The sequence below is a fragment of the Meleagris gallopavo genome, chromosome 5 (genome assembly GCF_905368555.1).
Source record: "Meleagris gallopavo chromosome 5, MGAL_WU_HG_1.1, whole genome shotgun sequence".
NCBI classification, from domain to species: Eukaryota; Metazoa; Chordata; class Aves; order Galliformes; family Phasianidae; genus Meleagris; species Meleagris gallopavo.
The window spans coordinates 56734667-56762398 of NC_139408.1; the positions used below are offsets into that span (position 1 = coordinate 56734667).

General features: G+C 45.4%; 1 protein-coding gene across 3 annotated transcripts in view; it reads right to left on the minus strand.

Annotated features, from left to right (window-relative positions):
* Positions 1 to 27732, minus strand: part of MDGA2 (MAM domain containing glycosylphosphatidylinositol anchor 2) — a 315342-nt gene that overhangs the window by 209487 nt on the left and 78123 nt on the right. For all 3 annotated transcript variants that reach the window (XR_014883814.1, XR_014883813.1, XM_085225899.1), the window contains exon 2: positions 9910 to 10049. Coding sequence is in view for 1 of the 3 variants with exons in the window: in XM_085225899.1 (XP_085082025.1) it covers positions 9910 to 10049 (140 nt within the window). In the remaining 2 variants the exon portion in view is untranslated. The remainder of the gene's footprint in view (positions 1 to 9909; positions 10050 to 27732) is intronic.

Genomic DNA, 27732 nt, shown 5'->3' on the forward strand with positions numbered 1-27732 from the left:
TAGGAATTACCCACTCACAAACCAGAGAATGTACTTCTGCTTCAGCCACAGCACATCTGTGTGCTCTGCGGGACTCCCTGGGTTACTAAATTCTCTCTTTATTCATCTTTATTCTCTGCTTTGCAATGAGCAAGACCTCACAAAAATACATCTCCTTACAAAACCACCCATCTCACCTTTGACAATGAAGCTACTACACTCAATGGCATTGAAAAACTGCCACTTCTGCAGCCAGTGGTCCATCCTGTCAGCCAACTTCACCTTGGTTTAAGAACCATTTAGAACAAGGAAAACAAAAACTAACAATAAGTGGTATGTTGACTGGATGGACTGGATGACCTTGGAGGTCCCTTCCAACCCTGGTGATTCTGTGGTTCTATGAACACATATCCTGTCAGGGGGGAAGATCCAAGGGAAAGGGAGAAGAAAGAGGAGATCCAGAAGAAAACATCCACACTTCAGGAAGCTAAAGAATTTCAGTCTTATTCTGATGGTGGGAGATTTGTGCTCTGTGTTCTTCAGAAACTTGCTGTAGAGGATTTTTGGCAGCTTTTAAGCTTCCACAAGGATCAGTGTAAAGCTGGTATGGTAAAAATCACTCACCTGGATATCATTTCCAACTCTGCATGATTCTCTGACAGTCTCATTTCAGTGATTGCTGACACTTTAGCAGCTGCAAGCTCAATACTCTCATCTGAGAGTGTGACTGAATTTTATCTTTTACTTGCCCTGATGCATTTATCTTGATTTAAAGCATGGGTGTCCAACCTTTGGGCTTGCCTGGGTTGCACTGAGTGAAGAAAAATTGTCTTGGGCTGCATATATAATATAATGCAGCTAATGTATGTACATAACAATTTTATATATATAAATATATATCATTAAAACATAAAAAGAGAGCAACAAAAATATAAAAACCAGTGGGATATGTGACCTCGTTTTTGTGAAACTGATGCATCAGTCTGGTTTGATGGCACTGGCTGCAATTCTTACTGAGTTCTCATTGTGTCCATCAACGATTTTTGATGAAACCTCTTGTGCTTCATCCTTGACAATATCTCTTTACAAATGTACATACTGCCAAGAAGTAATGATGTGAATAAGGTGTGATTGTGAAGCAAGGGATATCTTACTCTGTTAAGGGAGGTCTTAGAAAAATCTGGTAAAGAGTCAGGACCAAACTTCTGAGTTGAGTATCTGATTGCAGCTCTATGCATTCCATTTGAAAATTCACAGCTAATGCATTTAGACTAATTGAAAACACAGTTGCAAGCACACAAAAAATTGGTGATTTTTTTCAACAGTCTTCAAGCTAGTTCTCAAAATCCTGTATCAGAATAGAAAGCAAAGTGCATATTTTTTGCTGTTCACAGGACTGTGTTTAATCCACGTACCACAATGCATACAGTTATCAGCCATCACTTGAGTCAGCACTGCCCTGCAGTGCACATCTCCTAGAACCAGGAGAAACAGCAAGATACAAATGGTTATATTGTTCAGAATAAAATAAACAAGGAGCACACTGAGCATAAAGAATGCTGCACCTCTTTCTTGTTACAACTGCCCCAAAATATCTTACACTCCATGATGTGGTGCAGAGGAGGCACAGCTCACACAACTAAGACAACTCCAACCAATCCTGTTTCTGTACAATTCCTTATAAAGGCACTAGAAGGAGTCAACAAATACTAGAAAATGCTTCAGTGGTGAGGCACAACAGGCTGCACAAAGAAGCTGCGGATGCTCCACCCTTGGGAGTGTGCAAGGCCAGGTTGGATGGGATCCTGGGCAGCCAGCACATGGTAGGGAGTTGGAATGCTCCCTTCAAGTATTGTGGCTTTCCAGTACTTGAAGGGAGTGTATAAACAGGAGGGGGAACGGCTGTTTGTGAGGGTGGATGGTGATAGGACAAGGGGAATGGTTTTAAAGTGAGACAGGGGAGGTTTAGGTTGGATATGAGGAGGAAGTTTTTCAGCCAGAGGGTGGTGAGGCACTGGAACAGGTTGCCCAAGGAGGCTGTGGATGCCCCATCCCTGCAGGCATTCAAGGCCAGGCTGGATGTGGCTCTGGGCAGCCTGGGCTGCTGGTTGGCGACCTGCACATAGCAGGGGGTTGGAACTGGATGAGCATTGTGCTCCTTTGCAACCCAGGCCATTCTAGGATTCTGTGATCTTTAAGGTCCCTTCCAACATAAGCTATTCTAGGAAGAAGTATTTGGGGTGAACTATTGTTTGCAACGGGTTGAGTTTTCTCTCAGGTTGCTTATTAGGAAGGCTAAACCTGCACCACAGTTAAAGGAATGGCGAGGTAAGCAGCTCTGAGTCTCCTTCCTTTCTCACTTACTGCCTGCTCTTACTTCAACATTCTCATCTTCAAGACTTTCCTCTTCTAGGATCTGCCACCGAGGCAACATCCAAATATCAGCAAACAAGGTTTAGAGGCAAACTCTTGAACTTCCCCTTGTAGATGGGGAGAACACTGCACTTTGACAGGCAGCAGATGCACCACGCAGTGCTTCCAGCTCCAGCAAAGAGCTTCCCACCGAGCTGCCAGCACACCACTGCATCACAGAGCACCTTCATTATTTAAAACATGTGCCATATTAAACACTTGCTACGCAACCCTACCTTCACCTGATTAGAGTGCAAAGAAAGAACTAACATGTTCTGGCACTCCATCCATTAAAACGTAAAGAGCGGAGTTTCAGAACAAACAAACAAAAGAAAGAAAAAAACAAAAACAACCCACGTGGTGTTGGCTTTGATCAGCTGCAAGTGAAACATAAAAGGCTCCTTTGAAGCAAACTGGATGCTACATCTTCTGTTTTAATTGGAAGACATTCTTATTAACTGCTGATGTAGCCAAATAAAGTAATTTATGGGGAGGGGGCTATTTGCTGTGGAACAGCTGCTTTCCTATTGCCCTCTGCATATCGTTATTACAGTAATTGTGCTCTTGTTAGGGAAATGGATGATGATTTCATGCGACACTCCTCAGTTCACGCAAAGATTTTACAAATGTTCAGTGAACACCTGACAAAATCCAGCCTGACTCATGACTAAATTAGCCTGCTTTTTATGCTGAGAACCCCTTTGTAAATGTTTGACTCAATAAAGCTCACATTTATTGGTGAAGGGCAAGTATTTCTATCATTCTTCAGCACTAAAAGAAACCTGATTAAAATTTACATGCCATTTTTGCTGCTGATGCTATGAGCAGTTAATTTGACATTTTCTTCCTCAAGTATTGCACCTGAATTCACACCTCTGCAAAGCACTGCGCACGCATTCACTACACACTACAGCAATTTCCCTGCCCTGACAGGAGAAATAAACACTGGGGACAGAAATCACAGCATCCCCCCAGAGGGGCTACACTGGAGGACAAGCAAGAAGGACACCCTTGGAGTTGTAGCAGGCTTCCTGGGACAGGGATGCTCATGCATCTGAGCACATCACTAAACTGAGTGCACAACACGCTCCGACCGCAGCTGACAGCACAGCTTTGTGTAAAGGAGTGCAGTGACCCACTCTGCAGAGATGCTGGGACCAACTGAAAAGCTTTTTTTTTTTTTTTTTTTTTTTTTGCTTTGGGATCAAATATGCAAGGAACAATGTGTAATCTGCAAGGAAAATATTCAGCCTTTGGAGGAAGGAATAAAAACGAGATAGTTGTAGAAACTTGGCTTATTCCTAACATTCATTAAGAGGGAGAAATTATTCCTCGTAAAGGCAAGTGAGGCCCTCATATCCCCTTGGCTTTTAGAACTTTTACTTCTGCAGCGTTGCTTTTAAGTGCTAAATCACACAGGCTGGGCCCCATCTTGGACTGCAAGGCACTGGATGGCAGTCCCATCTCCTTCTGCACTATATCTCTGATCTGTAAGAGCAGCTGAGCTAGCCCTTTACCCACCCCTCTGATCCAGCCATTGATCCTTCTCTCTAATTGTTGATCTGTGCTACTTCATTGCTTCCCACATCTCCAAAGCTACTCTGCACCATGTCACAAGCACTCCAAAAGCACTCTGCACCAGTGTGCAGCAGGGCCCCATCTCTCTCTCCTTGGCCATGCCATTAGTTTCACTGCACACTTCCTATGGAAAGGAAAATGAATGAAGGCCAACATGAGGTACCCAAGGTGTCCCCCACTGCCACCCTTGTAATATATCTGGTTTCCCACCTTCTCTACTGCTTCTTTCAGTGCCTTACTTATTCAAGCCCCATTGTGCTGTTCAGCATCAGATGATAATTAAAGAGTTTTTTTTCTTTTTCTCCTGCAGTACAGCTCTGCAGTAAGAACCCTGCCACATCACACATGGAAAATGGCTGCAACAATACAGATGCAAAACGGGTCAGTCCTGCAAGTCCAGCCAGTCCAGACACGGCTTGATCTCTGGGGCCTCAAACGCGGTACATGAGCACATCCCCTACCAGGGACCATTTCTGTTCCTGGCCACACACAGCACCACCCAAACCCAAGCAATCCCTGCTCTTCCCACTGGCAGTGCTGGCCTGGTGCACCCCAGGGCACAGACTTTAGGCTCCAGAGTGCAGCACTGGCTCATACCTACCTGCTGTCCCACACCTCAAAGGAGCCGTACCCCTGCACACCATGAGCAGGGGAAGCCTCTTTGCAAGCAACCAGGAGTCAACACATAGCTTAGCCCCGTGATTTCATGGAAATTAAGAGGCATAGGCTGGGAATGCTGCCCAGAAAGGGCAGGAGAAGAATGTGAGAGGGAGGTTCTGATTGGATTCTGCAGAAGGAATCCTCAGTACATACTAGCACATGCTACAACCCAGAACAGGCTGACTCACAGAACTCTCTGGGGGCACAGCATGCATACCTGTCTCACAGGACCATACTATGTGTTGCACATAAGGTGCTAGGCTGAATTTATCCCAAAGCCATGAGTGGTTTCTGCTCATTTCCAAGCTTACCTTTTCTTTTGTGGCAGGACTACATCAGTGGATGCAGGCAGAGGGAAGGTCAGGACAGGCAGAAGCACTTGTGGCCATGAGATCACTTCACGTAGGACCATTCCCTAAGAAACTCAACCCCAGCAGAGCAGACATAACAGAGCCCACAGAGCAGGGATCTGCAGGTTCCCTCCCACCCACCTAGGAAAACCTGGTGCAAGGCAAGGGAACAGCCATGGGAGCCTGCCACTCACTGGAGGACACCAGGCCACACTGATGGGCTCCACACAGCACATTTTGCTTCACAGAAGGTGACAGGATGATGTAAGCTGAGGTTTGACAGCACACAGACCTAAAATATGTGGAAAAGAATCACTGACAATGAGTGCCAAAGTAACCCCAATGTAGGCGAAGGTCTGCCAACACTGCCTCTATCTCAGCCTTTAGCAGGCAGTGAGCAATGCAGGCAGACTGCCAGGCAGCCCCTGCTCTGTCACCTACCAGCTGCATAAAGCAGCAAGTAAGGTACCCATATCACAGGTCTCAGCCACCTCCATGCTGCCTTAGATGCCACTAGGAGAGCACATGGACACAGCACTCGCTTCCTAGGGCCACACTTGGAATCCATGAGTCCCAAGGGTGAAACTGCAGCTGGGCGCCTTGCAGAGCACACCAACAGCCCAGCAAGCCCACAGACACACAGCAGTATTATCTGCCGTGCCCTCGTTCCCAGATAGGAAGGGAAGTGATCAATTCTGTTCATTAAAAAAAAAAAAAAAAAAAAAGCCCACCATTGGGCAACATCTGGAAAATGATAATTTATGAGTAATGGCTGCATCTGCCCACCCACTGTTAGCCTCACCTGAGCCTGGAGGTTGGCATTTTAAAAAACTTCATCAAGAAAAATTAGTTTCTATGGCAACTAATGGTGCATTTAATAGATCGAGTGATGAGTGCCGTGTGTAAGAATTCTGCAAATCATGAATAGCAGTAATAGCTCCAATGCTACACAGTCACTGCACAGCTGTTGTGCTGAGGTGCTCTGAGCTTTCTGCACAATTAGGAGCCAAGCTATGTTTTGGGGAAGCACTGTGTACAAGCATTTCCAATTCTCTCCCTTTGCAGCACTGACTGCAGCTTTTCTTATTTCCTCCAGTGGTCTTATTGATATTGATTATTCCACCAAAAATTTTTACACAGTTTCAAAACCACTTCCACTTTGCAGGTGCCGGCACTGCACCGAATACATGTTTCCATCTCTCCGCCTGCCTTTAAGTACCTGTACAGAGAGCTCTGCAGGTGGGAAAATAGAGTAAAGCCAAAGATGTATTTTCCAAAGAGGCCCCTACAAAGCAGCATCACTGTGACACGACTCGGAGCAGATCACAGACTGAGGCACACGCACGTCGTCGGTCTGTGACAGAGATACATCAGTTGATCAAGAAGTTAAATGCAACGCCTGGAAAGACAAAAAGGAATAAATGTGCACTTTGGTAAAGCACAGCACAGAAGCACTGACATGAGGGAGAACAAAACTATTTCTTCTCCCAGGGTCCCAGCTTTGGTACATCCTTTCAAGAGTGACCCATGAGCAGCACTTTCTCACTGCCTTTTTCTCTCTTGATGTATCCAGAGGGAAGTGCAATATGATGGAAAGGAAATCTAGGCAGACGATGCGCCAGAAACAGTAATGCAACAGTGCAGGAGGCTGGAACGCAGCATCAGCAAGGTCTGCTGCCCTTGGGGATGATCCATGGGACAGAGCAGGTTGAGAAGGGTGGTCAGCACTGGGGACGGCAGAACACAAAGCCTCTGAAGACTCCCCAAGGGTTACTAGCAGCTTACAACAGTGGTCTGAAGCTCACACATCATCATCATGCTCCTTTCAGCCCAAGAGGAAGGCAGCAAGCAGACAAACATCAGAGAAGATGACCTGATGCCTCTGCAGCCAGGCTGGCTCCTGCTGACCTCCCTCGAGCTCAGAGCCTTGACGTGATCCGGCCAGCAGTGCCAGCACCCTCTCCAGCCAGTCACCAGCTCTGACACCTGCCTGCCTGGCTGCCATCTGGCTGAGACTTCGAGGGACCCATAGCAAGAAACTTCACACATTTTCCTCCACTACTTTCTTTTTTCTATCCTCTACCATTAGCTACTTGGCTTCTAATCTGCCTCTCCACAGTTGGGGAGACCTACTGTGAGCTAAGAATCAGGAAAGCAGGTGAGTGCAGCTAATTGGCCCCAATAACAAGAAAAAAAAAAGTCTTTGTTAAGCAGCGTGCATGATTTTAAAGTCTCTTCTTTTGCAGGTGTAATTAACTGTTGCTCCAAACCCCTGGTTTTTAAGATGCTCAATTACAAACTCATCTTGCATATCAGGAACAGAACCTGATTTCAGACAAGAAGTCCTCACAGTCCTTATGCCACCACCTCTGATAAATGTTGACCATCCTCCCAGCAGCACACTGTCCACCTCAGCACCTCCATCAGCTGCACCTGATTTGCTGTGTTTCCTCTTGCACTGATCCTGTGCAGCAGCCTTACATCTGCTGCTTATAGGAACCATCTAAAATTGTACAATTCTAAAATGGCCTGGGTTGCAAAGGAGCACAATGCTCATCCAGTCCCAACCCCCTGCTGTGTGCAGGTCACCAACCAGCAGCCCAGGCTGCCCAGAGCCACATCCAGCCTGGCCTTGAATGCCTGCAGGGATGGGGCATCCACAGCCTCCTTCTGTGCAATAATCACTAAAATGTTCAAGTAGTGAATTACCTTAAAATGTGGATGGAAGGCAGAGCTCCGCTATAGGACCAGGCAGGATGCATCCAACGAGCAGTATGAAAAAAACACCTTGTGCTGTATTTAAAACACCCTGCTTGTATTTAAAACACCCAAGAGTAATTCTTGACTGGTAAGAGAAGTTTTATGGCAATTGCTAACAGCAAGCCACAGCTTGCTGACTTTACATCCATCTCGATCTCCTGTCTGAGCTCGATGCCTGCTTTTCCCCAATAGTCCCACTGACAAAAGAACACTGCTGAGATTCATCACAGCCTTGCTTAAGAGAAGGCAGATTTTATGGGCACAGAGTCCAAGGGAATGGAATCTAAGGGGCTGCAGCTCCCATAGACAAGCATGCTGAAGTTTAAACACAGCAGTGCAAAAAAAACCACCACCAACAACAAAAAGTCTCAGCCTCATCTTTGGGGGGTGGGAAAGAGGGCTGTAAAACTGACTGGAAATTTAATAGGAAGGGGATAAAAAGGCAAACGTTCCAATGTAGCCCTGCCAAGCCTCCTGTGTTCTGCTGCAAAATCACCCATCTGAGGCTATTACAACTATCCCCAGCTCTCAGGCAATTAATGTGAAAATAAAGTAAAGGCAAATCTTTGAGAGCTGTAGCACGAAAGTGAGTGCAAGGGAGCAGACAGAGGTGCCGGATGACAAAGAAAATCTATAAACAGTTAAAACAAAGAGAAATCAATTTTCTATCCTGAATTTCAGATGAGAAAATAGAAGATTTTGTGAGAAGGGAAAAAGGAAGCCATGTGGTCGCTTTCTTAATAAGAAGTTTTGGTTGTACAGTGGCTTTTTATTTTATTTTTTTTTGATTCAGCAGCATCATAAGCTTTGTGACTGCTTAAGACAGCACCATTCATAGCTGGCCCAAAGCATTTGCAGGCAGGTAACAGTGTGCTCATTGCACTGCTGCCTGCTGGGGGGGAGGGCTCTTTGATTCCTGCAGCTTTGCACCAAGCACAGGTGAGCCCTGTTGGAGGAGATGGGTTGGGAAACATTCTCCCAGGGAGCACACTTGAAGTATCAACCTATCTTTATTCTTTCCTGCTTGCACATGAATGTGCTATTTATTTCCATCAAAAAGCAGTTGGTTTGCATCTAAAAAAAGATGTGAAATAAGCCTGGATAAGGAAAGGTTGGAGGGGTTGAAGGAATGCAAGAAAAGCAGCAGGCACTGGAACATGAATTAGTTTCAGAGAGATGGCCACAGCCCTCCCTGAGCCTGGGACAGATCCTACCCTGCCCATTGCTCTACACCTCGCTCCTGGAAAGAGCCATTTTCATCTGTAGTAGTTCAGATATTTCAGTATTTGCATGAAACTCTGTCATAGAGTGGTTCTGAAGGGAGACAGAAGAGAACCAAAAGCTCTTTAGAAGGAAAAAAAAGAACGTGAATCAAATGCATACATGGGTAAGTGTAGAGGTGATGGTCTCAGGTTCCACCAGGGGAGGTTCAGGTTGAATGTTAGGAAACATTTCTTCTGCAAAAGAGCAGTCAGGTACTGCACAGACTGCCCAGGGAGTAGTGGGATCACTGTGCCTGGAGGTGTTCCAGAGCCGTGGAGATGTGGCACTGAGGGATGTGGGCAGTGGGCATGATGGGGTGGGGTTGGGTTTGGGATCTTATGAAAAGGAGATGTTTTCCAACCTGAATGATTCTGTGATTCCATGTAAAATAACTTCACAAGGTGCACAGGGAGAAGGGATGGTGATGGGGATACCCAGCAGCTCCAGCACAAACTGACCAGATTATCTTTGAATAAATGCTCTAAAATAATAGAGCCATGCCTGGAAAAGGATAGTTTCCTTCAGTTTAACCTCAGTTTCCTGCAGGATCTCAATGCCGTGGCTCATGCCATGCTCATGGCCAGGACATGGGAGCTCAGCGAGACCCCTCCAGCTCAGCCCATTTACTCTGCGATGTGCACCACCCCCTCTCAGCACTCCCTGCCTTCACACTTGTATTTCCTTCTGCCAACCTCTGCATCCCCGCATCACAACACATTCCCAGATAACCATTCACTCCAAACCCATCATTTTTTGTGCTGCTGATGCTCCTTCTACAGCACTCCAGCACCGAACCCACAAAAGCCCTGACGAATCCTCCAGTGGAATCCTCCTGCTGCATCGACCTCTAACCCCCTGCAGCAGAGCAGCAGATGAAGCTGTCCCAAAGAGGTTGGTGGGGGCTCACCTGTGGTCGGGGATGGCCGGTGACCAGGCAGGTCAGCTCCAGCGTCTCACCCTCACGGATGGTGTAGACCCTCTCCGAGTAGCGCTCCTCCTCGATGTTGCACGCCAGGCCTGAGTGCACGATACGCACGGTGGGGGGGGCTGCAAGGTGCAAACAGAGAGCAGTGAGCACAGCACCTGGTCATCCCTGCCCTCCCCAGCAGCAAACCCACACGGTAGGTGCCAAGAGATGGTCGCGGTGCTCGGCCACATCTCGCAGTCGCCAGGGTACAGCCTTCAAGAGCTCCTCTGCTTTCTGGTTAGTTTGGGCTCCATTTCCGAATGAGCTCTCTCTTATTGTTCTCGTCATTAGATAACTTTCTAAACTTATTATCGCGTGCATTATGCAAATGAGGTGCCTTAATTAAACCATTAAAATTAAGCAGGAGAAACGGCGGGGCTGATGCTGCTCCTTCTCAACGTTAATACTGAAATCCTGTTGCTGTCAAAGGGATCGGGGCTTGGAGCTGAACAAACCCTCACTTTAATTTTCTTGTAAATTCAGTCCGAGTGCAGGACGTGACCATGTTTTACACACTGTACATGTAGGAAAACAGCAACGTTGTTCCTGATACCAAATGTACAAATTACAGCACTGTTTTAGCAATTCTCCCGTGGATGTTCCTGGCTGTATCTTTATTTCTGCAGCATGAAATTCACAACTATTAAAATTTTCAGACAGTGAATCAATAGGAGAAAAAAGTGGAGCTCCAGTTACAACCCCACTGCCAAATGAAATAACAAAGGCTGAAGAGATAAATGGTAATTCTGGTGGGGTTTGAACACCCGACAGTTTGCTCTCCCTACTCATCAGCGTGCTGCTCCAATGGTGGACAAATGCTTTAGTCCTAACTGAAGCCTTAAATGATCGAGAAAGCCAGAAAGTGGAAGAAAAATAGAGCCCAGAAGGAGTTGAATCTGCATGCTTTTACACCACTGCTCATTGCATTTTGCTCGGCCCACCTACAGAGAGAATGTGCAGCAGTTCGTGCAGCTCTGCATGCAGCTTTAGGCACCACCTACTGCACAGCGCCTGGATCTCATACAAACACTGCCCATAATTTCTATTCTGGCCCTTGTTCTCTGAAGGCTGAAGAAAATGAGGCTCAAGGAAAGGACCTGAGCAGGACAGTGGTGGGTCAGGTACAGGAGCAGGAGGAGAATAATTATGTCAGGCTGCAACGGCTAAGCCTGATACTCCTCACTGCCATGCACTGCTCCCATCCATCTCAGTCTACTATATTTAGATCATTTCTCAATGTGCTTGGCTTAGGTTAATCCCTTCAGCAAGCATTTCAGAAACCTGTCCTCCCTGCAGAGACCGGCGTGGGCGGAAGAGCTTTTGCAAGCAATAGATGCTTCCCACATCACAGTGTGCACGAGGCGACCGGCTCCAGGAGGGACCAGAGAGCAGCACAGAACAGCTTGCTGGCACTTCTCAAACCCAACAGCACTGCAAAAAGCTTCCCCTTGCCTTCCTCTTGCTCCGAACTGCCTTGTGCCCTCCCCGCAGCCCCGCAGAGCTGCTCCTTGTAGGGATGGAGATGCTGTTTGCTGCTTAGAGGAAACAAATAAGACCTCTAGACCACTGGGCTGCTCTTCATTGTCCCTCTGCCATGTCAGAAATGTCAGAGAATCACAGAACGGCCCGGATTGGAAGGGACCTCAAGGATCATGAAGCTCCAAGCTCCCTGCCACAGGCAGGGCCACCAACCTCCCCATTTCATAGCAGCCCAGGCTGCCCAGCTGTGCTCCATGCCCCAGGGCACAGGCATCTATTCCTTGTTCTGCCACACACAGCCGTGGTACGATGAGCTCCACCCCACGGCTGGGTACCATCTCCCACAACACTAAGCATAAAATGCTGACATGCAGAAGCAGTTCAGCACAGATGAGGAGACTTCAGATAGAATTAGGAGAGTCAGCAACATTACACCGACATCCTGCTGCCTTTTACATTCATATTATATTAATATGACATTTTAATTCATATTGTATTCATATTATTTCAAATTACGCTTGAAGCATCCTTTGATTTAGTGCCTGTGCCACGGCTCCACATCTGTTACGTCTGAAATGGCAATACAGAAAAGAAGAAACAACTCCTTCTATATTAGTATATGCTGCTTTAAGAAAGATTAAAATGAATGCAGGAAAATTAAAAATATTCTTCCTTCTTTAATTTTAATGTTCTGTGGTTCAGAAGACATTGTGTAATTACAAAATGTCACCTCCTTCTCTTCCCCAGGAATATTCATTACAGCTACTTCTGAAATATGCCTCCAAGGATTTAATGGCAGACAAGGCATGGAAGTAATATATCCTTGGCATTTATTTTGTTTGTGGCACTTCAGAAGTATTTGTCTTGTGATTACACCCAGTAAATACCGCATGCAGGAATCCATCACCCGCCGACCCAGCATTACGCAGGCGCAGTGCTCACAAAGCTCAGTGTCAGGTCAGACAGAGCTGTGACAACAAAACTGACTACAAACCTCCCCGTGATGCAAATAAGCCAAAAGAGTTCTTTCCTATGAAGAATGGTGCCAAGCTGACCTTTCTCCTTGTCTCATTATATATTGATGTAAGATCGGTCCCCGTTGTTGGCTGCTCTTTTCCAGCAATTTCAATTTATTTCCCCTCTCCTGTACACACACACGTCTACACAAGCAAATAGGCTTCAACTTGCAACAAGCTCCCCAGATGGCATAGATCCCATAGATCCAGGGGTGAAAAAGGTGTCATAAAATTTCTGTGAAGGCAAAATTAGTAATGTCCAAAGTTGAATATGGATGCAGGTATCCAGACGCATTTAATAAAGACACAAAGGGCAGAGCAGATGCCATGATGAATGTGAGCACAGCCACTTTCCATCAAACCTGCAGAATAACATTTGTTTTCTGAACAAGTGCCAAAGTAGAGAAGAGTTTTTCTAAGTAAGCTGGCCACCCGAGAAAGTAAACAAACAACTCAGAGTCTCAGAATCACAGAATGGTCCAGGTTGGAAGGGACCTCAAGGATCCTGAGCCTCCAACCCCCCCCACCACATGCAGGGCCACCAACCTCCACATTTCAGAGCAGCCAGGCTGCCCAGGGCCCCATCCAACCTGGCCTTGAACACCTCCAGGGATGGACAGGGCATCCACAGCCTCTCTGGGCAGCTGTTCCAGAACCTCACCACTCTAAACAATCAGCATGCAACCTTTGCAAGGCTTTGCTTTTGTCTTTCCTCAACCCAAAGCTGGGTCACTGCAAACACTGGGTGGCCTCAAGCTGCACCAGCAGCACAACAGGCCATATCTGCTCATGGCATGCAACACATTATTACTGGATCCGGTGTCTGGTTCAGTGCATGGCAACCTTGCTCACGGCAGAGGGTTGGAACGAGGTGATCTTTAAGGTCCCTTCCAACCCAATCCATTCTCTGATGCTATGATTGACTCTGCTACTATTATTCCAAAACACTTCAAATAAGAAAGAAATCTTCAAAAGAAACAGGGGTCTTCATGTCTGGAGAATTACAACGGCCTTTTTCTCATCCAGAACATACCTACTGTTTCAGAAACAGATACCAACAGACAGAGACCATATGTCATAGATCGTAACTTTTTAATACTTGCCCAGCAGGAAGGACAATAAACAGCAGCATAACGAGTTGTAAGGGGGTAAGAAATCTGCCTGTTCCTAGAAACAGCATTACAGTTCCTATAACTCAATAGATACTCTACTGATAAGCTTTGTAGTGCCAAAATTAGGTCAGCCTGTGACAGTAGCGTTGGGAAGCAGCAGTGTGATTTAATTGGCACGGTGGCTCCTCATGTTGGTGCTATCGATCAAGAAGGCTTCCTGAGCTCTGGAAATGCAGTTTAAGCCACAGAGATACAGGCAAGCATTAAGCAACGTGGCAAAAACAGTCCAATCAATGCAAGGAAAAAAGTGTTCTTCGTCCTTCTCTTGTGAGACTGGGGGGCAAGGAACCCACGGACAACAGAACGAGGATGATTTGTGCTGCTGGGCATGCAGAGTGAGAGCAGGTAGGAAGTATTTCATGCTGATAGATCTTTTTAAACTACAGAACTCTCCCTGCTATCACTTGTCTGCTAAGGCTGCTGAAGGTAACGTATAGCCATAAAGCTATGAAACAGAAAAAGCAAAGGCTCCCTGCGTTGGATGCCTGCCTTTTGTTCCACATGGGACCCAAAAATGAAGATGTTAATTGAGACTCTCGATATTTATATAATGAAATGTCCTTGTGTAACATTTCCCATCCTCGCTCCCCACCAAGAGTACTATGCTTTCTAAAAACAGAAATAAACTGGCCTAATAATACATTTATCAGCCAGCTGAACATCAGCTAGCCTCCAGCTGGTGTCAAACCCCATGTTACCCACAGTAAAATACTCTAAGCTCTGTATTGAGGAGAGCTGTTGTCCCAGGGCAGTGCATTCATCACAGTAATACCACTGAGATCCCCGGTCACTTCATATGCAATTAGCAGAATTAAGAGCTGATAGGAGAGTGGGAAAACTCATTTTTGAGAGCTGCAAACACATACACAATTACTTCAGATCTTCACATTCTTAAAAAAAAAAAAAAGGAAAGAGAGAGAGAAAAGATTATTTCCTCCTTATTATGCTGCAGAATTGCACAAAACTCACTGGGGACTTCACTCTTGCTGATTGGTTTTACCCAGAGGAGCTCACAATGAAAAGCACCATTGTGAAATGAAGGGAAGGATAACAAAGTTACACGTGGGCACAGCCAGGGCTGACACACAAGGATCTGTCTGCACGGATCCTGCCGCGAGATTGGGATAAATGCTTTCCTGCAGGAGGTAAAGCATATTACTCATAATAAATACACACTTCTAACAGAATCATTATGGGTTTCCTATTTCACATACATCATTTTTAATTACGTTTTAAGTAATTCTGCAAGGTCCACAAATCACGAAGATCTTCTCATGGCTCAGATTGAAGTAAATAATTAAAAGCAACTGATTAATGAATTTGAGTTCTGACACTGCTCCGAGTTGAGCATTGCTCTCCAACAAGGCTGCAACCAAAGCTCTGTGTGAGTGAAATTCTCACCAGCAAATAACTGCAACCAGAGAGAATTGCGTTTGAAAAGAACTGCAGCACTGAGTCCCTCCTTGCCTGGCAGCAGCCCCACATCAGATTTCCAGTCTCACTTTGGCCTTCAGTTTACTACAGGAGCACAAATACAATACACAGTATAAACTACAATTTTTTGCACCATTCTGTGCAAAAAAAAAAAAAAAAAAAAAAACAAAATCCAAAAAACCACCAAAACAACTCATATTAAGAGCTTTCTATGAAACTGACAGAAGGACATAGTTCTTAAAACAACCAATGGACTAGCTCAAAGCATTCAACAACTACTGCTTGCTCAGTGTTTATGGGACTCAAAACATTTATGTTCAGGATTTTGGTACCCTGTCCTAGAATATCAGAGAAGGAAACCATTTTCACGATGTACACACATTTCCAGCAGCAACTCTGTCTCTTTCTACCTCCACTGAACCATCAGAGAAACTGCACTTCAATGTCATCACTGCTGCCACTCCATGGGAGCATGAGGCTACACACACAACTGCTGTGCTCATAAGCATGTATCTCTACAAGGGCAAAGACTTCACAAAATGGCCCGGGTTGGAAGGGACCTCAAGGATCACGAAGCTCCAACCCCCCACCACAGGCAGGGCCACCAACCTCCACATCTCACAGCAGCCCAGGCTGCCCAGGGCCCCATCCAACCTGGCCTTGAACACCTCCAGGGATGGACGGGGCATCCACAGCCTCTCTGGGCAGCTGTTCCAGCACCTCACCACTATCACAGCAAACAACTTCCCCCTCACATCCAACTGAAATCTGCCCTCCCTCAACTTCAAACCATTTCCCCTTGTCCTGCTTTCTATCTACCCTTTCAAAGACTTGATTCCTCTGATGTGCTGTTTCCTAATTCTTACTTCTTCTTGACATCTTTAAATGGGCAATTAAAACTTATCCCAGCAGTCATGTCTTACTGCGTCACATTTGACTCCTTCTGTGTTCACGTTGCAGCTCCCCACAATTGGTTTCCCAGTCCCTTATTCCTTATTCCAGCAGCTTAGAGAAGGATGCTGTCACAATGTCTCAACGCGTCAGGTGGACACGTCCTTATGGCATCTTCCTAAGGTCACACAGAGCTGGGGTAATTGGGAAGACAAGTGTATAGGGAAATCTTCTACACTGCATCTTCCTCCCTGAATCGCTCCTTGAGCAGTCTGCAACAGATTTCAAGCAGTGGCTTCCATGAAGCTTCCAAAAGAAGTGATCTACAATTGACAGGCTTAACTGAAGCAACACTTTGTTGTTCCTGGAATCATAAAACAGATGATATTGCCAGACCTGTTTCAGCAGTATTACAGTCTAGCAGTAAACATATCTCAGTTATTACCACAGGCTCAGAAAAGACAATATGTTGACTTTCCCCAACTTGAATGGCATACACACACAAAAATCAAAAGTATTAAAAATCACTCATTAAAAATGAATCCTGAATTCTTAGCCATTACCTCTATTTGCACACTTTGACAAAACATCTTTCAGAAATGTATTTTTAACAAAGAAAATTCTGGTAGCACAGTTGGTGACAAAGAGCACTGCAAAGGTAGATTCAATCCTAAAGAAACTGCACGCATATATAATGCTACAGAAACCAACCACAGGTCCCAAAATGGCGTGGGACAGTCTAGGAAAGCTCAAGTTCCATTAAACTGAGGTTGTGACCATTACAGATCTCCTTACAAGTTGAGGGGACTGAGATCAGAGGTTGGAGCCCTGGGCAGGCTCTAGAGTCCTACATGCATCCAATCCATAGTTTTATGGTTTGGTTGACCTCATGGGTGGTTGTTTTTTTTTTTTAATGTTATTAAAAATATTTTAAAAAATGAAAGTTTTGTTATTCATATACATTAAGTATATTATATGTTTTATATGTAACTCAAGACAATTCCTCCCTACTCCATGAGGCCCAGGAAATCCAAAAGGTTGGACACCCATTCTAGACGTTGCCCATGACCGAAAACACTCCAAGCAGATCCACTCTGGACCTCTTTCCCCTGGTCCATGCTCTCTTCCCATTCTGCTCGAAAAGCATCATCTGCTCCTGGCACAAGCCAGCCTCCACCTCCCATCCCCCCTGCAGCCAAGCAGAGCAGCAAGTGAAGCGAGATCCAGGCACTCTGGGGCACAGAGATGCCCAGACCTATTAATCTTAGTGCCACACATACACAATGTACTGCTCAAAGCCATGTCAAGGTCCATAACATGGCACATCTGTAATAGGGCACTCACTGATGGAGCGCAACCATGCAGAACACAGTTGGGGCTTGCATCCAATAAGAACGTTCAAGTGCTTTTCCCTGGGTTTGTACTTTCACTTAATGCTAGGACTTAGTAAACCAAAATTCACTGGCTCCTCCATAGATCTATCTGGACACCCAGGATGAGGTTGACAGAATGTTGGTGGAAAAGTTGTAAGTTCTGGCTTCTCTGGAGCCAGCCCCATCCTGGCCACCAACACATGGAAGAACAATGGCTGAACGACGGGGCACAAACAAGATCTGTGCTCCAGCATCTGGGTCATGGCATTCAGGTGGAAGTGTTCAAATGGACACAGGACAGCTTAAAAGCAGAACTGTGCTGTAGAGGAGCTACTGGCTCCCTGAACCACCAGGTGTGGGAGAATAGACTTCACATCTGAAAGCCAGGTGCGGTGTTTGATGTTCCATCAAACTAGGCAAAAGGCATAAAAATACAGCTTATGAAGATGTCCCACTGAAGGTACCGCCGAATCTACATGACTGCCAAGAGCAGTGATCACACTGTCTCAAAAAGTCTGTTCTGGTTCAGCTCAGCTCTGCACTCAGGATGAAGGTTTCCCTAATTGCAATGCAGCTCAGCAAGGCTGTCACTGACTGAAGGCAGACAGTTCAATATTAAAGAGGAATTTGAAAATACGCAACCTTACATGAATGAGAAAAAAAAAAAAAAAAGCTGCTCTATGGTGTTAAGCAAGAATAAACAGCTTTTTAAATAACAATTTGCATTTCTTGTGAGATAGCACAAATCTGTGCCAGTGATCAGCAAGTACCAAGGAAACAAACCTCCTTTTAGGAGGAAAATATGATTTCTTGAATTAAAATTGTGTTTCCCATACTTCAGTGTCTCACACCTAGTTTTCACATCTTTGTTTTGAAATGTTGGATGTGGGAGTAACCATAACCACTGAACGACTGGAATATGTTCCATTATATAAAGCATGAAAATCATTACACCACATTTTATACATTCTCGGCACTATCAAAACTTGTGTCACTCCTTTTAGCTTCAGTAGGAAAAGAATAATGTAGCTTAAAGAATAGAAAACACAGATGGCAGTAGTGCCAAGAAAATGACTCATTTTCCCATTACATCCTGTATTCCAGGAGTTTTCCCCCAGTCCTTGGCACGCTGGATGGGAGGGAGCCTGCACACCCCGAGCTGCAGATTGAAAACTGATTTGTTTCAATGAAATGTCTGAATTAAATGCTAAGCTTTTGGTTTATTTGTGCTGGGAGTTGTTGGGTTCTCCTGACTAAGCCCATCCTCCCATAGTTTCAAACTAAAAGAAGATTTGGATGAGATATAAGAAGTTTTCTTACGATAACTTTAGTGTAACTTCATATAAGCAAAAATCATCGTTATAAGGATAATGACTTTCAGGAAAGCTGCATACACAGAGCTTACCAGCCCCTGGTTCACCTTATAGACTGCCTGTATGCCTTTGGTTTTTTGGGCCCTGTGACCTCATTCACATCCACAGAGCAGCAGGAGCAGGTGCCAGACTGCCTGCCCAGGAGCAGGCTGTCCCCAAGGGGCTGTAAGCATCAGCAATGAGTTAGCCTGGAGGGAACAAAGCATAACGTCATTCTAGACTGACCTACTCTTTCATCTTCACTGGGAGAGGGAGGCAGTTTCTCCAGGGAGAAATGGGGAATTCAGTATTCCCATTCACCATTCAGTAACAACCACGTACACCATTTCAAAGTTGGCAGCAGCCATTTCCATCGCTTCACGACGGATGCTGTGGTTTTCCATAAGCACTGGCACGGCAAGCAGACCTGGGGCTCTGTCAGCCCTCAGCCCTTCCTTCCTCGAAAAAAAACTCTGGAGCCTGAAGCTGTGACTGCTCAGAAGTCCTTCCAGGCAGCCCGGGGAAAATCCTGGTTCTTCACAGCATAAATTAACACATCTCCAAATTTCAGCCAAAGCACGATGCCATCAGCCCAGATAAGCAGCAGCACGAGTGCATCTTGCTCTCTTTCCCTTTGGTAAACCATGGGCTGTGCTGGTGCAAGCTGCCCTAACACTGCCTGGGATGTGGATTTAAAGGCAGAGCAGCAGAACCAGAGATCACCTCCCCCAGGATCTCCTTCCCTTGTGAAACCCAACTAATAGCTCCTGACTAATGTGCCACTGAACATGCAATTTGTCTTCAGAATTAAGTCAGTATTTCAGTGTCAACATTTTGATTTATTTCAATAAACGTCAATGAACGATCAACAGATCAATAAAAATTAATGAAGAAAATTATTAGATTCCCACCTTGGTACTCACACAACATTAGGCTGTGTATTATTGTTTATATGATTTACCAGTCCTTTTTCAGCAGCTGATGACATCTCCAATTTTATTGAGTGCAATTAGCCATTAAGTTTCATTATGGAGCTGCTCCTTTCGTGCAAAATTTGCGTAAGCCTGTTAAAGCAGTTAAGAGTGGGAAATGTATCTCATTTCTCCCAGCCAAAATTAATCACCAGCACTAAGCTTCTCAGAGTGCTACAGAACCCTGCAGTTCAGAGCAGCACTGGCACAGCCATGACCAATCCCCACGATAGCCAGTTTGCAGGGGGCTGCCATCAGCTGAGAGCCCCCCAGCCACACACGCAAGCAAAATGTCACCAGGCAGGAGAACTTGGCTTCTTTTAGTCACTGCATGCTTGGTTCAATAACGACAGCATCAGGGCTGAGGCTGTAAGAATAGAAGCAGGCAGATAAGGGAAAAGAGGAGTATTTCCTTGCAGCCTCTATGTTGTCAATAATCATAGAATCATGGAATCATAGAATGGCCTGGGTTGCAAAGGAGCACAATGCTCATCCAGTTTCAACCCCCTGCTATGTGCAGGTCACCAACCAGCAGCCCAGGCTGCCCAGAGCCACATCCAGCCTGGCCTTGAATGCCTCTAGGGCATCCACAACCTCCAATAATACCCTCCCCTACACTGGATATATGGCTTTCCTGCATCTAACACAATCAAATGTAATCTCTCAGGTTTTTTCAACCTTATATTCTACTGCAAACCCATTATTGCAGAGGTTCCCTCCCCGGAGCATATGCCAGCCAGTCACACCAACTTCCTTGCACCCCATCTGCCCAGCTTTTGTGAGGTCTCATCTGCAGTACTGCGTCCAGGCCTGGAGCCTCCAGAACAAGAAAGACAGAGAGCTCTTGGAACTATCCAGAGGAGGACCACTAAGATGGTCAGAGCTGTGGGTGCCCCATCCCCAGAGATGCCCAAGGCCATGGATGTGGCCCTGGGCAGCCTGAGCTGGTGGGCACCCAGCCCACAGCAGGGGGGGACTGGGAGGATTGTCCTTTCCAACCCAACCACGCTGTGATCCTGTGATTCTAAGATTCTCAAAAATAACCATTGCAAAATGGAAAGGCTTTTGGTTGTTTGTTGTATTCATTTTTCCTGCTCTGGCTTGAACATTTTATGATGTGGAGGACAATAAGAGTTGAGAGCCACAAGCCCTTCACCTTGACAGTCTGACTGAATAGTTGCCAATGCTGTGTCAAAGAGCATGATACCTATTCAGCATTACAAGACTGAAGAACAAGATTTTCCCCTAGCACTGAAAGTAAAGCTCTTTTAGATGCTAAAATATGCATTGTTTATATAGGTGACAGAAATCCAACCTGGTGCTGCTGCAGGAGACACTACGCCTAAACAGCCTGGCCCGAGAACAGCTTGGATTATTTGCAAAAGGCATTTGAAGAATAAAGAAATCTTAGAATTAGTAGCAAGACTTACTTTTCAACTCTTATTGTCACAATGCTTTGGTAAATAACAAACTCAAACACCTACTCTGCAGCAAAATCCCAATCCATGGCTTCGCTCGTTCCTGCCCTTTAAAAGAAGAAAAGCAAAAAGTTTAAAAACTCTTCTAGCTGAGCTCTGCTAAGCAGGATGAGGCACAGCCATTCTTCTTTACCAGCACAGCGAGCCAGCATCAGCCATCAGCCCAGAGTTAATCTGCAAATCCTGCGAGCAGTCTGCTCCCCACCCTCACTGCAATTCCTATGAAAAAAAGAGGACATTTTTTAATTCCTTTCATGAGGTTGTCTACTCGCAGCGCCAGATGTCCGATAGATGCAGCCCAAGCAGAATGACAGATCCTATAAAGGGTGAAGCTGAGTAACTTATCCATGCCTCCCGGGCGCAGGTTTCTTAAGAGAAAAAGATATGTGCTCCATATGCTCAGCCAGTCAGCATGCAGCCGCGTTTATTCTGCTTTAAAAATCTTCCCAGCATTTGCTCTGATGACAGCTTTAGAAGCGGAAAGCAAGAAGAGAAGCTGAGATGCAGAATTTGGGGATTCTGACGACGGGATTTCAGCTGTTCCCAATGAAGAGGATGGAGCTGAGGATGGAGATGGGTCCGCTGGGCTGACCGGCTGCCTGCAGACCCCCATTCCTCCTCCTCTGAGCAAATCATTACTGAAAAGCACATCAAACAGCACTAGCAGAGAAAAGCAAAAAGCTTTTTAGATTTTTCTTCATCAAAAGAAATTTCCTGAATTCGTTTTGAAATCCAAAGCACTGATTAACCTTCTATTTTGTTAGCTGACTGATGCGTTTTCTTCCCTTCTGGAATTCCATCAAAATGTTTTCTGCTTTTTAATCAGAATTGAAAACTTTAGCAACAAATGAGTTACGGGTATGAGCAGCACCTCCTTGCTGGGACTCCTGTGCAGACAGAGGCTGGAGAGAACAGCCAGGAGAGAATCCAGCTGAGGACAGCAGCACTGCAACAGTTGCAGGGAAAATCTGTTGACCTTTCCAGACCTCTAGCCAGGCCCCTTCTGTGTCCACCAAAATACAGAAGGCATCCATTACAGTCTGATACTAGTGAGGATCTTATCATAAAAGAATTTCCAGAATAAAGTAAGAATTGCTATTTCCATGTGAAACTTGCCACAGGAAATAGATTCTGGCGATACTCAAAGTATTTTCAATCTTATTTCCTTCCTTCTATCTATCACAAAGCGTCTTTTAACGTGAACAAGAGGTTGGTTAAAATGTTTCCTTTCTTTTTTCCCCATTTCCCCAGTCAAAGCAGCCAACTTCTGGTGGCAGAAGTGACTCCAATGAACAGGAGGTGGCAAAACATCATGGGAGAAGGATGAAGTCACAGCGGATGAGCTGATGAGGGCTTTGGGCGCTGTATCCTCAGCTGAAGGAATTCAGCAGCACTGATGCACCATCACTTGGAGTACTTTGATTTACAGCAGCTGACAGTCTTGGCCTTAGACTGTTGCTGTGATCTCAGGAAACAAAATGCTTAAGAAATAAGAGATGAAAATGGGAAAAAAAGTATAAGTGGATTTCTTCAAAACTATTAGATTATTGGCTCTTTAGATGCAGTCCTAATTAGTGTATCATAAGCTGTCCTTAATACGTTTCTCAGTACAGCAAACTGTCAGATTATATGGACTCCCAGAATCTGAAATTAATTGGAAGAGCTAAAGATAGCAGCACTCAGTAATGGAAGTATCCACATATGCTTTAAAATGTTTGTAATAAAGATAATGACTGCATACATTCTTCTAACTTAAAATATACATGCACACGGCAACCTAATGTCCTCCTCATTACCTAGTCTCTCATAAGTCATGAACGTGTTTCAGTTTTATATCTTAAATTATAGTTGATTTCAAAAGCATTCTTAATACTAAGCACACATGATCCGAAAGGCTTAACACCTCCAGGCACATACATGAGCACCAGACCTCCACAGATGGATGGAAAGGCACAGAAAGGTTGAAGACTTTGATCAAGTGAAACTAAACTGGGTGAGAAATAATACATCAAACGAGGCTGCAACTGCCTAATGTGGAAATGGCCCTGTGGGGATGTCCCAGTCCTCAGGTCACCATCAGCACAGGGGCCCTGCTGCAGCATCCCAGGATAGGTTGCTTCCTGCATGGGCTTTTGGCTTTTGTTTCCTCTATAAGTGGTGCCATGGGGCTCTGAAGATGTAAGGGCTGGGATGAGCTGTGGGTAAGGAACCCTGCTGCATGAATCTGGGAGCTTCCATATCCCACTTTTGGGAGCTGAGACCTTAAGAACTAAAATATCTTTGGTTGCGTTGATAACAAGCCCAGAGACAACACCTATGGTAAAGTCCTTGGTCATTTCCCTGGAGTAATTTCTGCAACAGGAGAGAGGTGACAGCCTTCGGCAGGGCCTGTTTAGGAGGCAGGAAGGTTCAAGCAGGACAGGAGATCCTGCTGTGACACAGCTAGACACCTCCACAACACATGCACTCCAATCACAGAGTAAGAGAATGAGAAAAGGAAAATGCACCCAAACAAGATCCACGGAGGGCACGATGCATTCTTGTTCCTATATCTCCTCTCCGCGATTGCTTTCCTTCATGTGTCACAATTGGTGACTATTTTATTCCTCATAAAACCAAGGGAACCTTAGGAAACCAAGTACATACTCATTCCCACTCACTGTACATATGTCAGTAAGAAATGACTCCTCCTTGTCTGAATGCCTTGGCTTGAGATCCATGGAAACACAGAGAAACTGAAAGCAACATACATTCCCCTTTTCGTCTGCTAGAACTTTGAGGGACATGATCAGTGGGCAAGGTGGGGAGGGGTTCACAGAATCACAAAATGGCCTGGGTTGGAAAAGACCTCAAGGATCACGAAGCTCCAACCCCCCACCACAGGCAGGGCCACCAACCTCCACATTTCACAGCAGCCCAGGCTGCCCAGGGCCCCATCCAACCTGGCCTTGAACACCTCCAGGGATGGACGGGGCATCCACAGCCTCTCTGGGCAGCTGTTCCAGCACCTCACCACTCTCACAGCAAAGAATTGGCTTGGGGTTGAACTTCATCTTAGAGCTGTTTTCCAACATGAACGATCCCATGAGTCTATGAACTTGGCAGAACCAAACCTCAGGACAGTGCAGCTCTGAGACCTCAGCCCTCAACAGATGGTTTTACATTAACTGAACCCAGAATGGAAATGAAGCAGCAGGGAAGCACAAAGCGAGCATGCCCTGTCTGCACTGCCTGACGTGCACACACCAATTGGGCTCAGCTATGGTGATTTCCCATTTACCAAAATTTTCTACCAACATTAATGCCAAAATATCAAGATTCCTATGTTTTGTGTTGTCTGATTTTTTCTTTTTTTTAAAAAAAGGAAAAATGACTCCTAATCATTTTATTTGTACACACACACACATACACAGCAGGGGAAGGAGCAACAGCTCAGAATTACTGTAAGGGTCAGACAATACAACTGCCTGTATTTTATATTACCCAGTAATAGAGGACTTGCTCTTTCATAATTTACAACAGAAATAAACGTCAGTGAAGTAAAACTGACATAAACAGGAAGAAAATACAGCCTCGGACGTGCACAGTATGGACATAAGGAGAAAGTTCCCATTCACCACACAACTACGCTGCACTAAGTTCTCAGCTCACAGGAATAGGAAACTCAGTCTTATCCCCTTCTGCTCCCTCCCTAGGACCTCACAAGTTGATTTAGGCTTAACATTATGCAAATGAAAGCTTTGTGCTGGTATTCACGTCAAAGGAAGGAGAAGGAAAGAAAAGAGGTGGCAACTTTTAAGCTGTATCAAGCAACTACGGGGCCGGAACTATGCTTCAAGTTTATCTGAAGTTCACACAATCAATTAAGGTAAACAAAATGAGGTTATTCTTAAATTGGAGAAAAAAAAAAAAAAAAAAAGTTGTCCAGACTGACATCTGCTGTTTAGAAAAGCAACTCAAATCCAGAAAGATGCATTTCTGAGGCAGAAACTTCCTGCATAGCATAATACTGTTATATAAGAGAGATTTCCCAGCTCAAACAAGCAATACCAAGGCAGCTCAGACAACAGAGCCACTCAGAACCACAGCTTCTACTACCCGTGCTGGTCCCACTCCACCTCTCTGGAGGAATGGCCCTTCCATGGACTTCCACCTGGGGCAACTTGTCCACAGCTCTCTATGTTATAAGGCAGCACAGATTTTCCAGCAACACTGAACAACTGAATATGGTGATTGAGTGTGATCCCAGCATGTGTTTGCCTCTGTTTCTTCCCAGAAAGAAATCCTGCCTGGCATTTGCCATTCAGAAAGCTCTCAAAAAAGCAATCACCATCCACTGAACTATTAATGCACCAGCACCTGGGGCTGGCAGGCATGTTGTCCCAGCACAGTTCAGGGATGCCCTTCCATAACAGGGCAGTCTTGCTGGTAGCACAGACAGCTACCCACCGAGAAGCACATTCAGCATCTTGTCCTGGCTCTATCAGCATCTTATCCATGTGCCAAGACAGTAGTGGACTTTAGAAAAAGCTCAGTAGCAATAAGAGAGGCTTTCCATCCTTACAGCATAGGATCAGATCTTGACAACAGAGAGAAGTCACATCCCTACGGGTTTCTCAGATTTTGAATTTTTCATCTGTATTTTTTCTATCCTTCCAAGCATTACAGCATTTTGCAGAGCTGCACCCTGCTCTGCTGGGAACATGCCTCATGATTTCAACTTAAGCAAGACACAGATCTTCAAGGCACAATTCAGGTCTCCTGCTAAACATGCAAACACAGTGTCAACCTGATCCTAGGTTGTGATCTGCTCCCACTCCTGCCTTTCCTTTTTTCTTTTAGCTCTCTTGGTTTACTGAGGCCAAAGAACAATTTATAACACATGACGTAAGACACAAATATAGATCCCTCCAGTATGGGATTCATAAATATTAAGTGTTAATACAGAGAATCCTTGAGATTATAGAATCATAGAATGGCCTGGGTTGAAAAGACCATAATGACCATCTATTTTCAAGCCCCCTGTCACGGGCATGGTCGCCAACCACCAGACTAGGCTGCCCAGAGCCACATCCAGCCCTGAATGATGCTCAGATCAGCGTTTCTGCTTAGATTTATTGACAGCAGAAATCTGTACTTTCTGTTTTTGTTAAAATATTGTAACCATTTGAGCCTGTTCCCTTTCTCACAACATTACAGCCACGTTTCATCTCTTCACCTCTCACCCTACCATGTTGGCCTGCAGTGCTTGCTCTCTGGTTGACCCTATTTTCCACTCTCATTCTGCTGCAGTCATCCATGCACATGCTGCTGTGTCTCAGCAGCATTTAAGTTGTTTTCTGTGAGAGTGGTGAGGTGCTGGAACAGCTGCCCAGAGAGGCTGTGGATGCCCCGTCCATCCCTGGAGGTGTTCAAGGCCAGGTTGGATGGGGCCCTGGGCAGCCTGGGCTGCTCTGAAATGTGGAGGTTGGTGGCCCTGCCTGCGGTGGGGGGTTGGAGCTTCATCATCCTTGAGGTCTTTTCCAACCCAAGCCATTCTGTGATTCTGTGATTTCAGCCACTTTAACTGCAACTGGACATCACGTGTTGTAGGGTTCTCTTCTGACAATCTACAAGACTTACTTAGGAAACATATCTGGAAACTGTCTTCCCCACCAGCTCAGATACCTAGATGCTTAAAAAGTCTTTGTTGAAATCTACTGAACTTCTTAAAAACAGAGCTCCAAAACCCCAAATCACAGAAGAGTCAATAGCAAATACATATTTTATAAGATGATGCACAAGGATACACACCTTTGCATCAGCAAGATCAATCTGGAAGGACTTCTGCCCAAATTTTCCAGTACGAGCTGAAGCCAGATGGCACAAAACCCCTGCATAACTTCAGTCCATTACTGTCCGAAGGTGTGCTAAACAAATTTACAGGAGTGCAACTCTCTGTGCCCACCGAGAGCTGCCAAATGGTTGTTACCTACAACGGCCACCAGCCTTGACTACAAAGTCAATGGCAGAGCTTCCCTTGTCTCAGTACATCAGCAGAGCGCACTCTCCCAGATCAGTCACACCTCCCAGCAACACGGCATCAATATTTGAGTGCCTCCCTGTCTTCAAATGCCTATGGCCCACAAAATACTTACTTGAATAGGATAAAACAGAATCCTCAGCGTTGCTTGCTTGCTCCGCATCACTTTGAACTTGAAAACGGGAAGCCAAAAGCATGTTTTTTGATATCAGAATAATGCTACAATCACGTAGACATGCATATCAATAAATATTTAAATTCTTTACTAAGTTAAAAGAAAAAAAGCCTTGAACTAGATTGCCTGCTCCTCACTCACGTTACGGGGACCAGGAGCCTCACTCTCTGTTCCACAATACTCATTGCCTGATACTGAAGGATAATTGTTAGTGGTTGGTAATGCTGCAGCTTATTTTGAATACAGAGCCTACAATAGCTCTGCCTGCTCACTGCTTAAGCACCCACAGCCAGCCATTAGCAAGAGATACATGGACAGGACTGAGCTTTGATCACACTCAGCAGTGTGGGTCAAGGTTTCCCAGGAGCATGGCCACGAACACCAGGTGAACAATGATGCT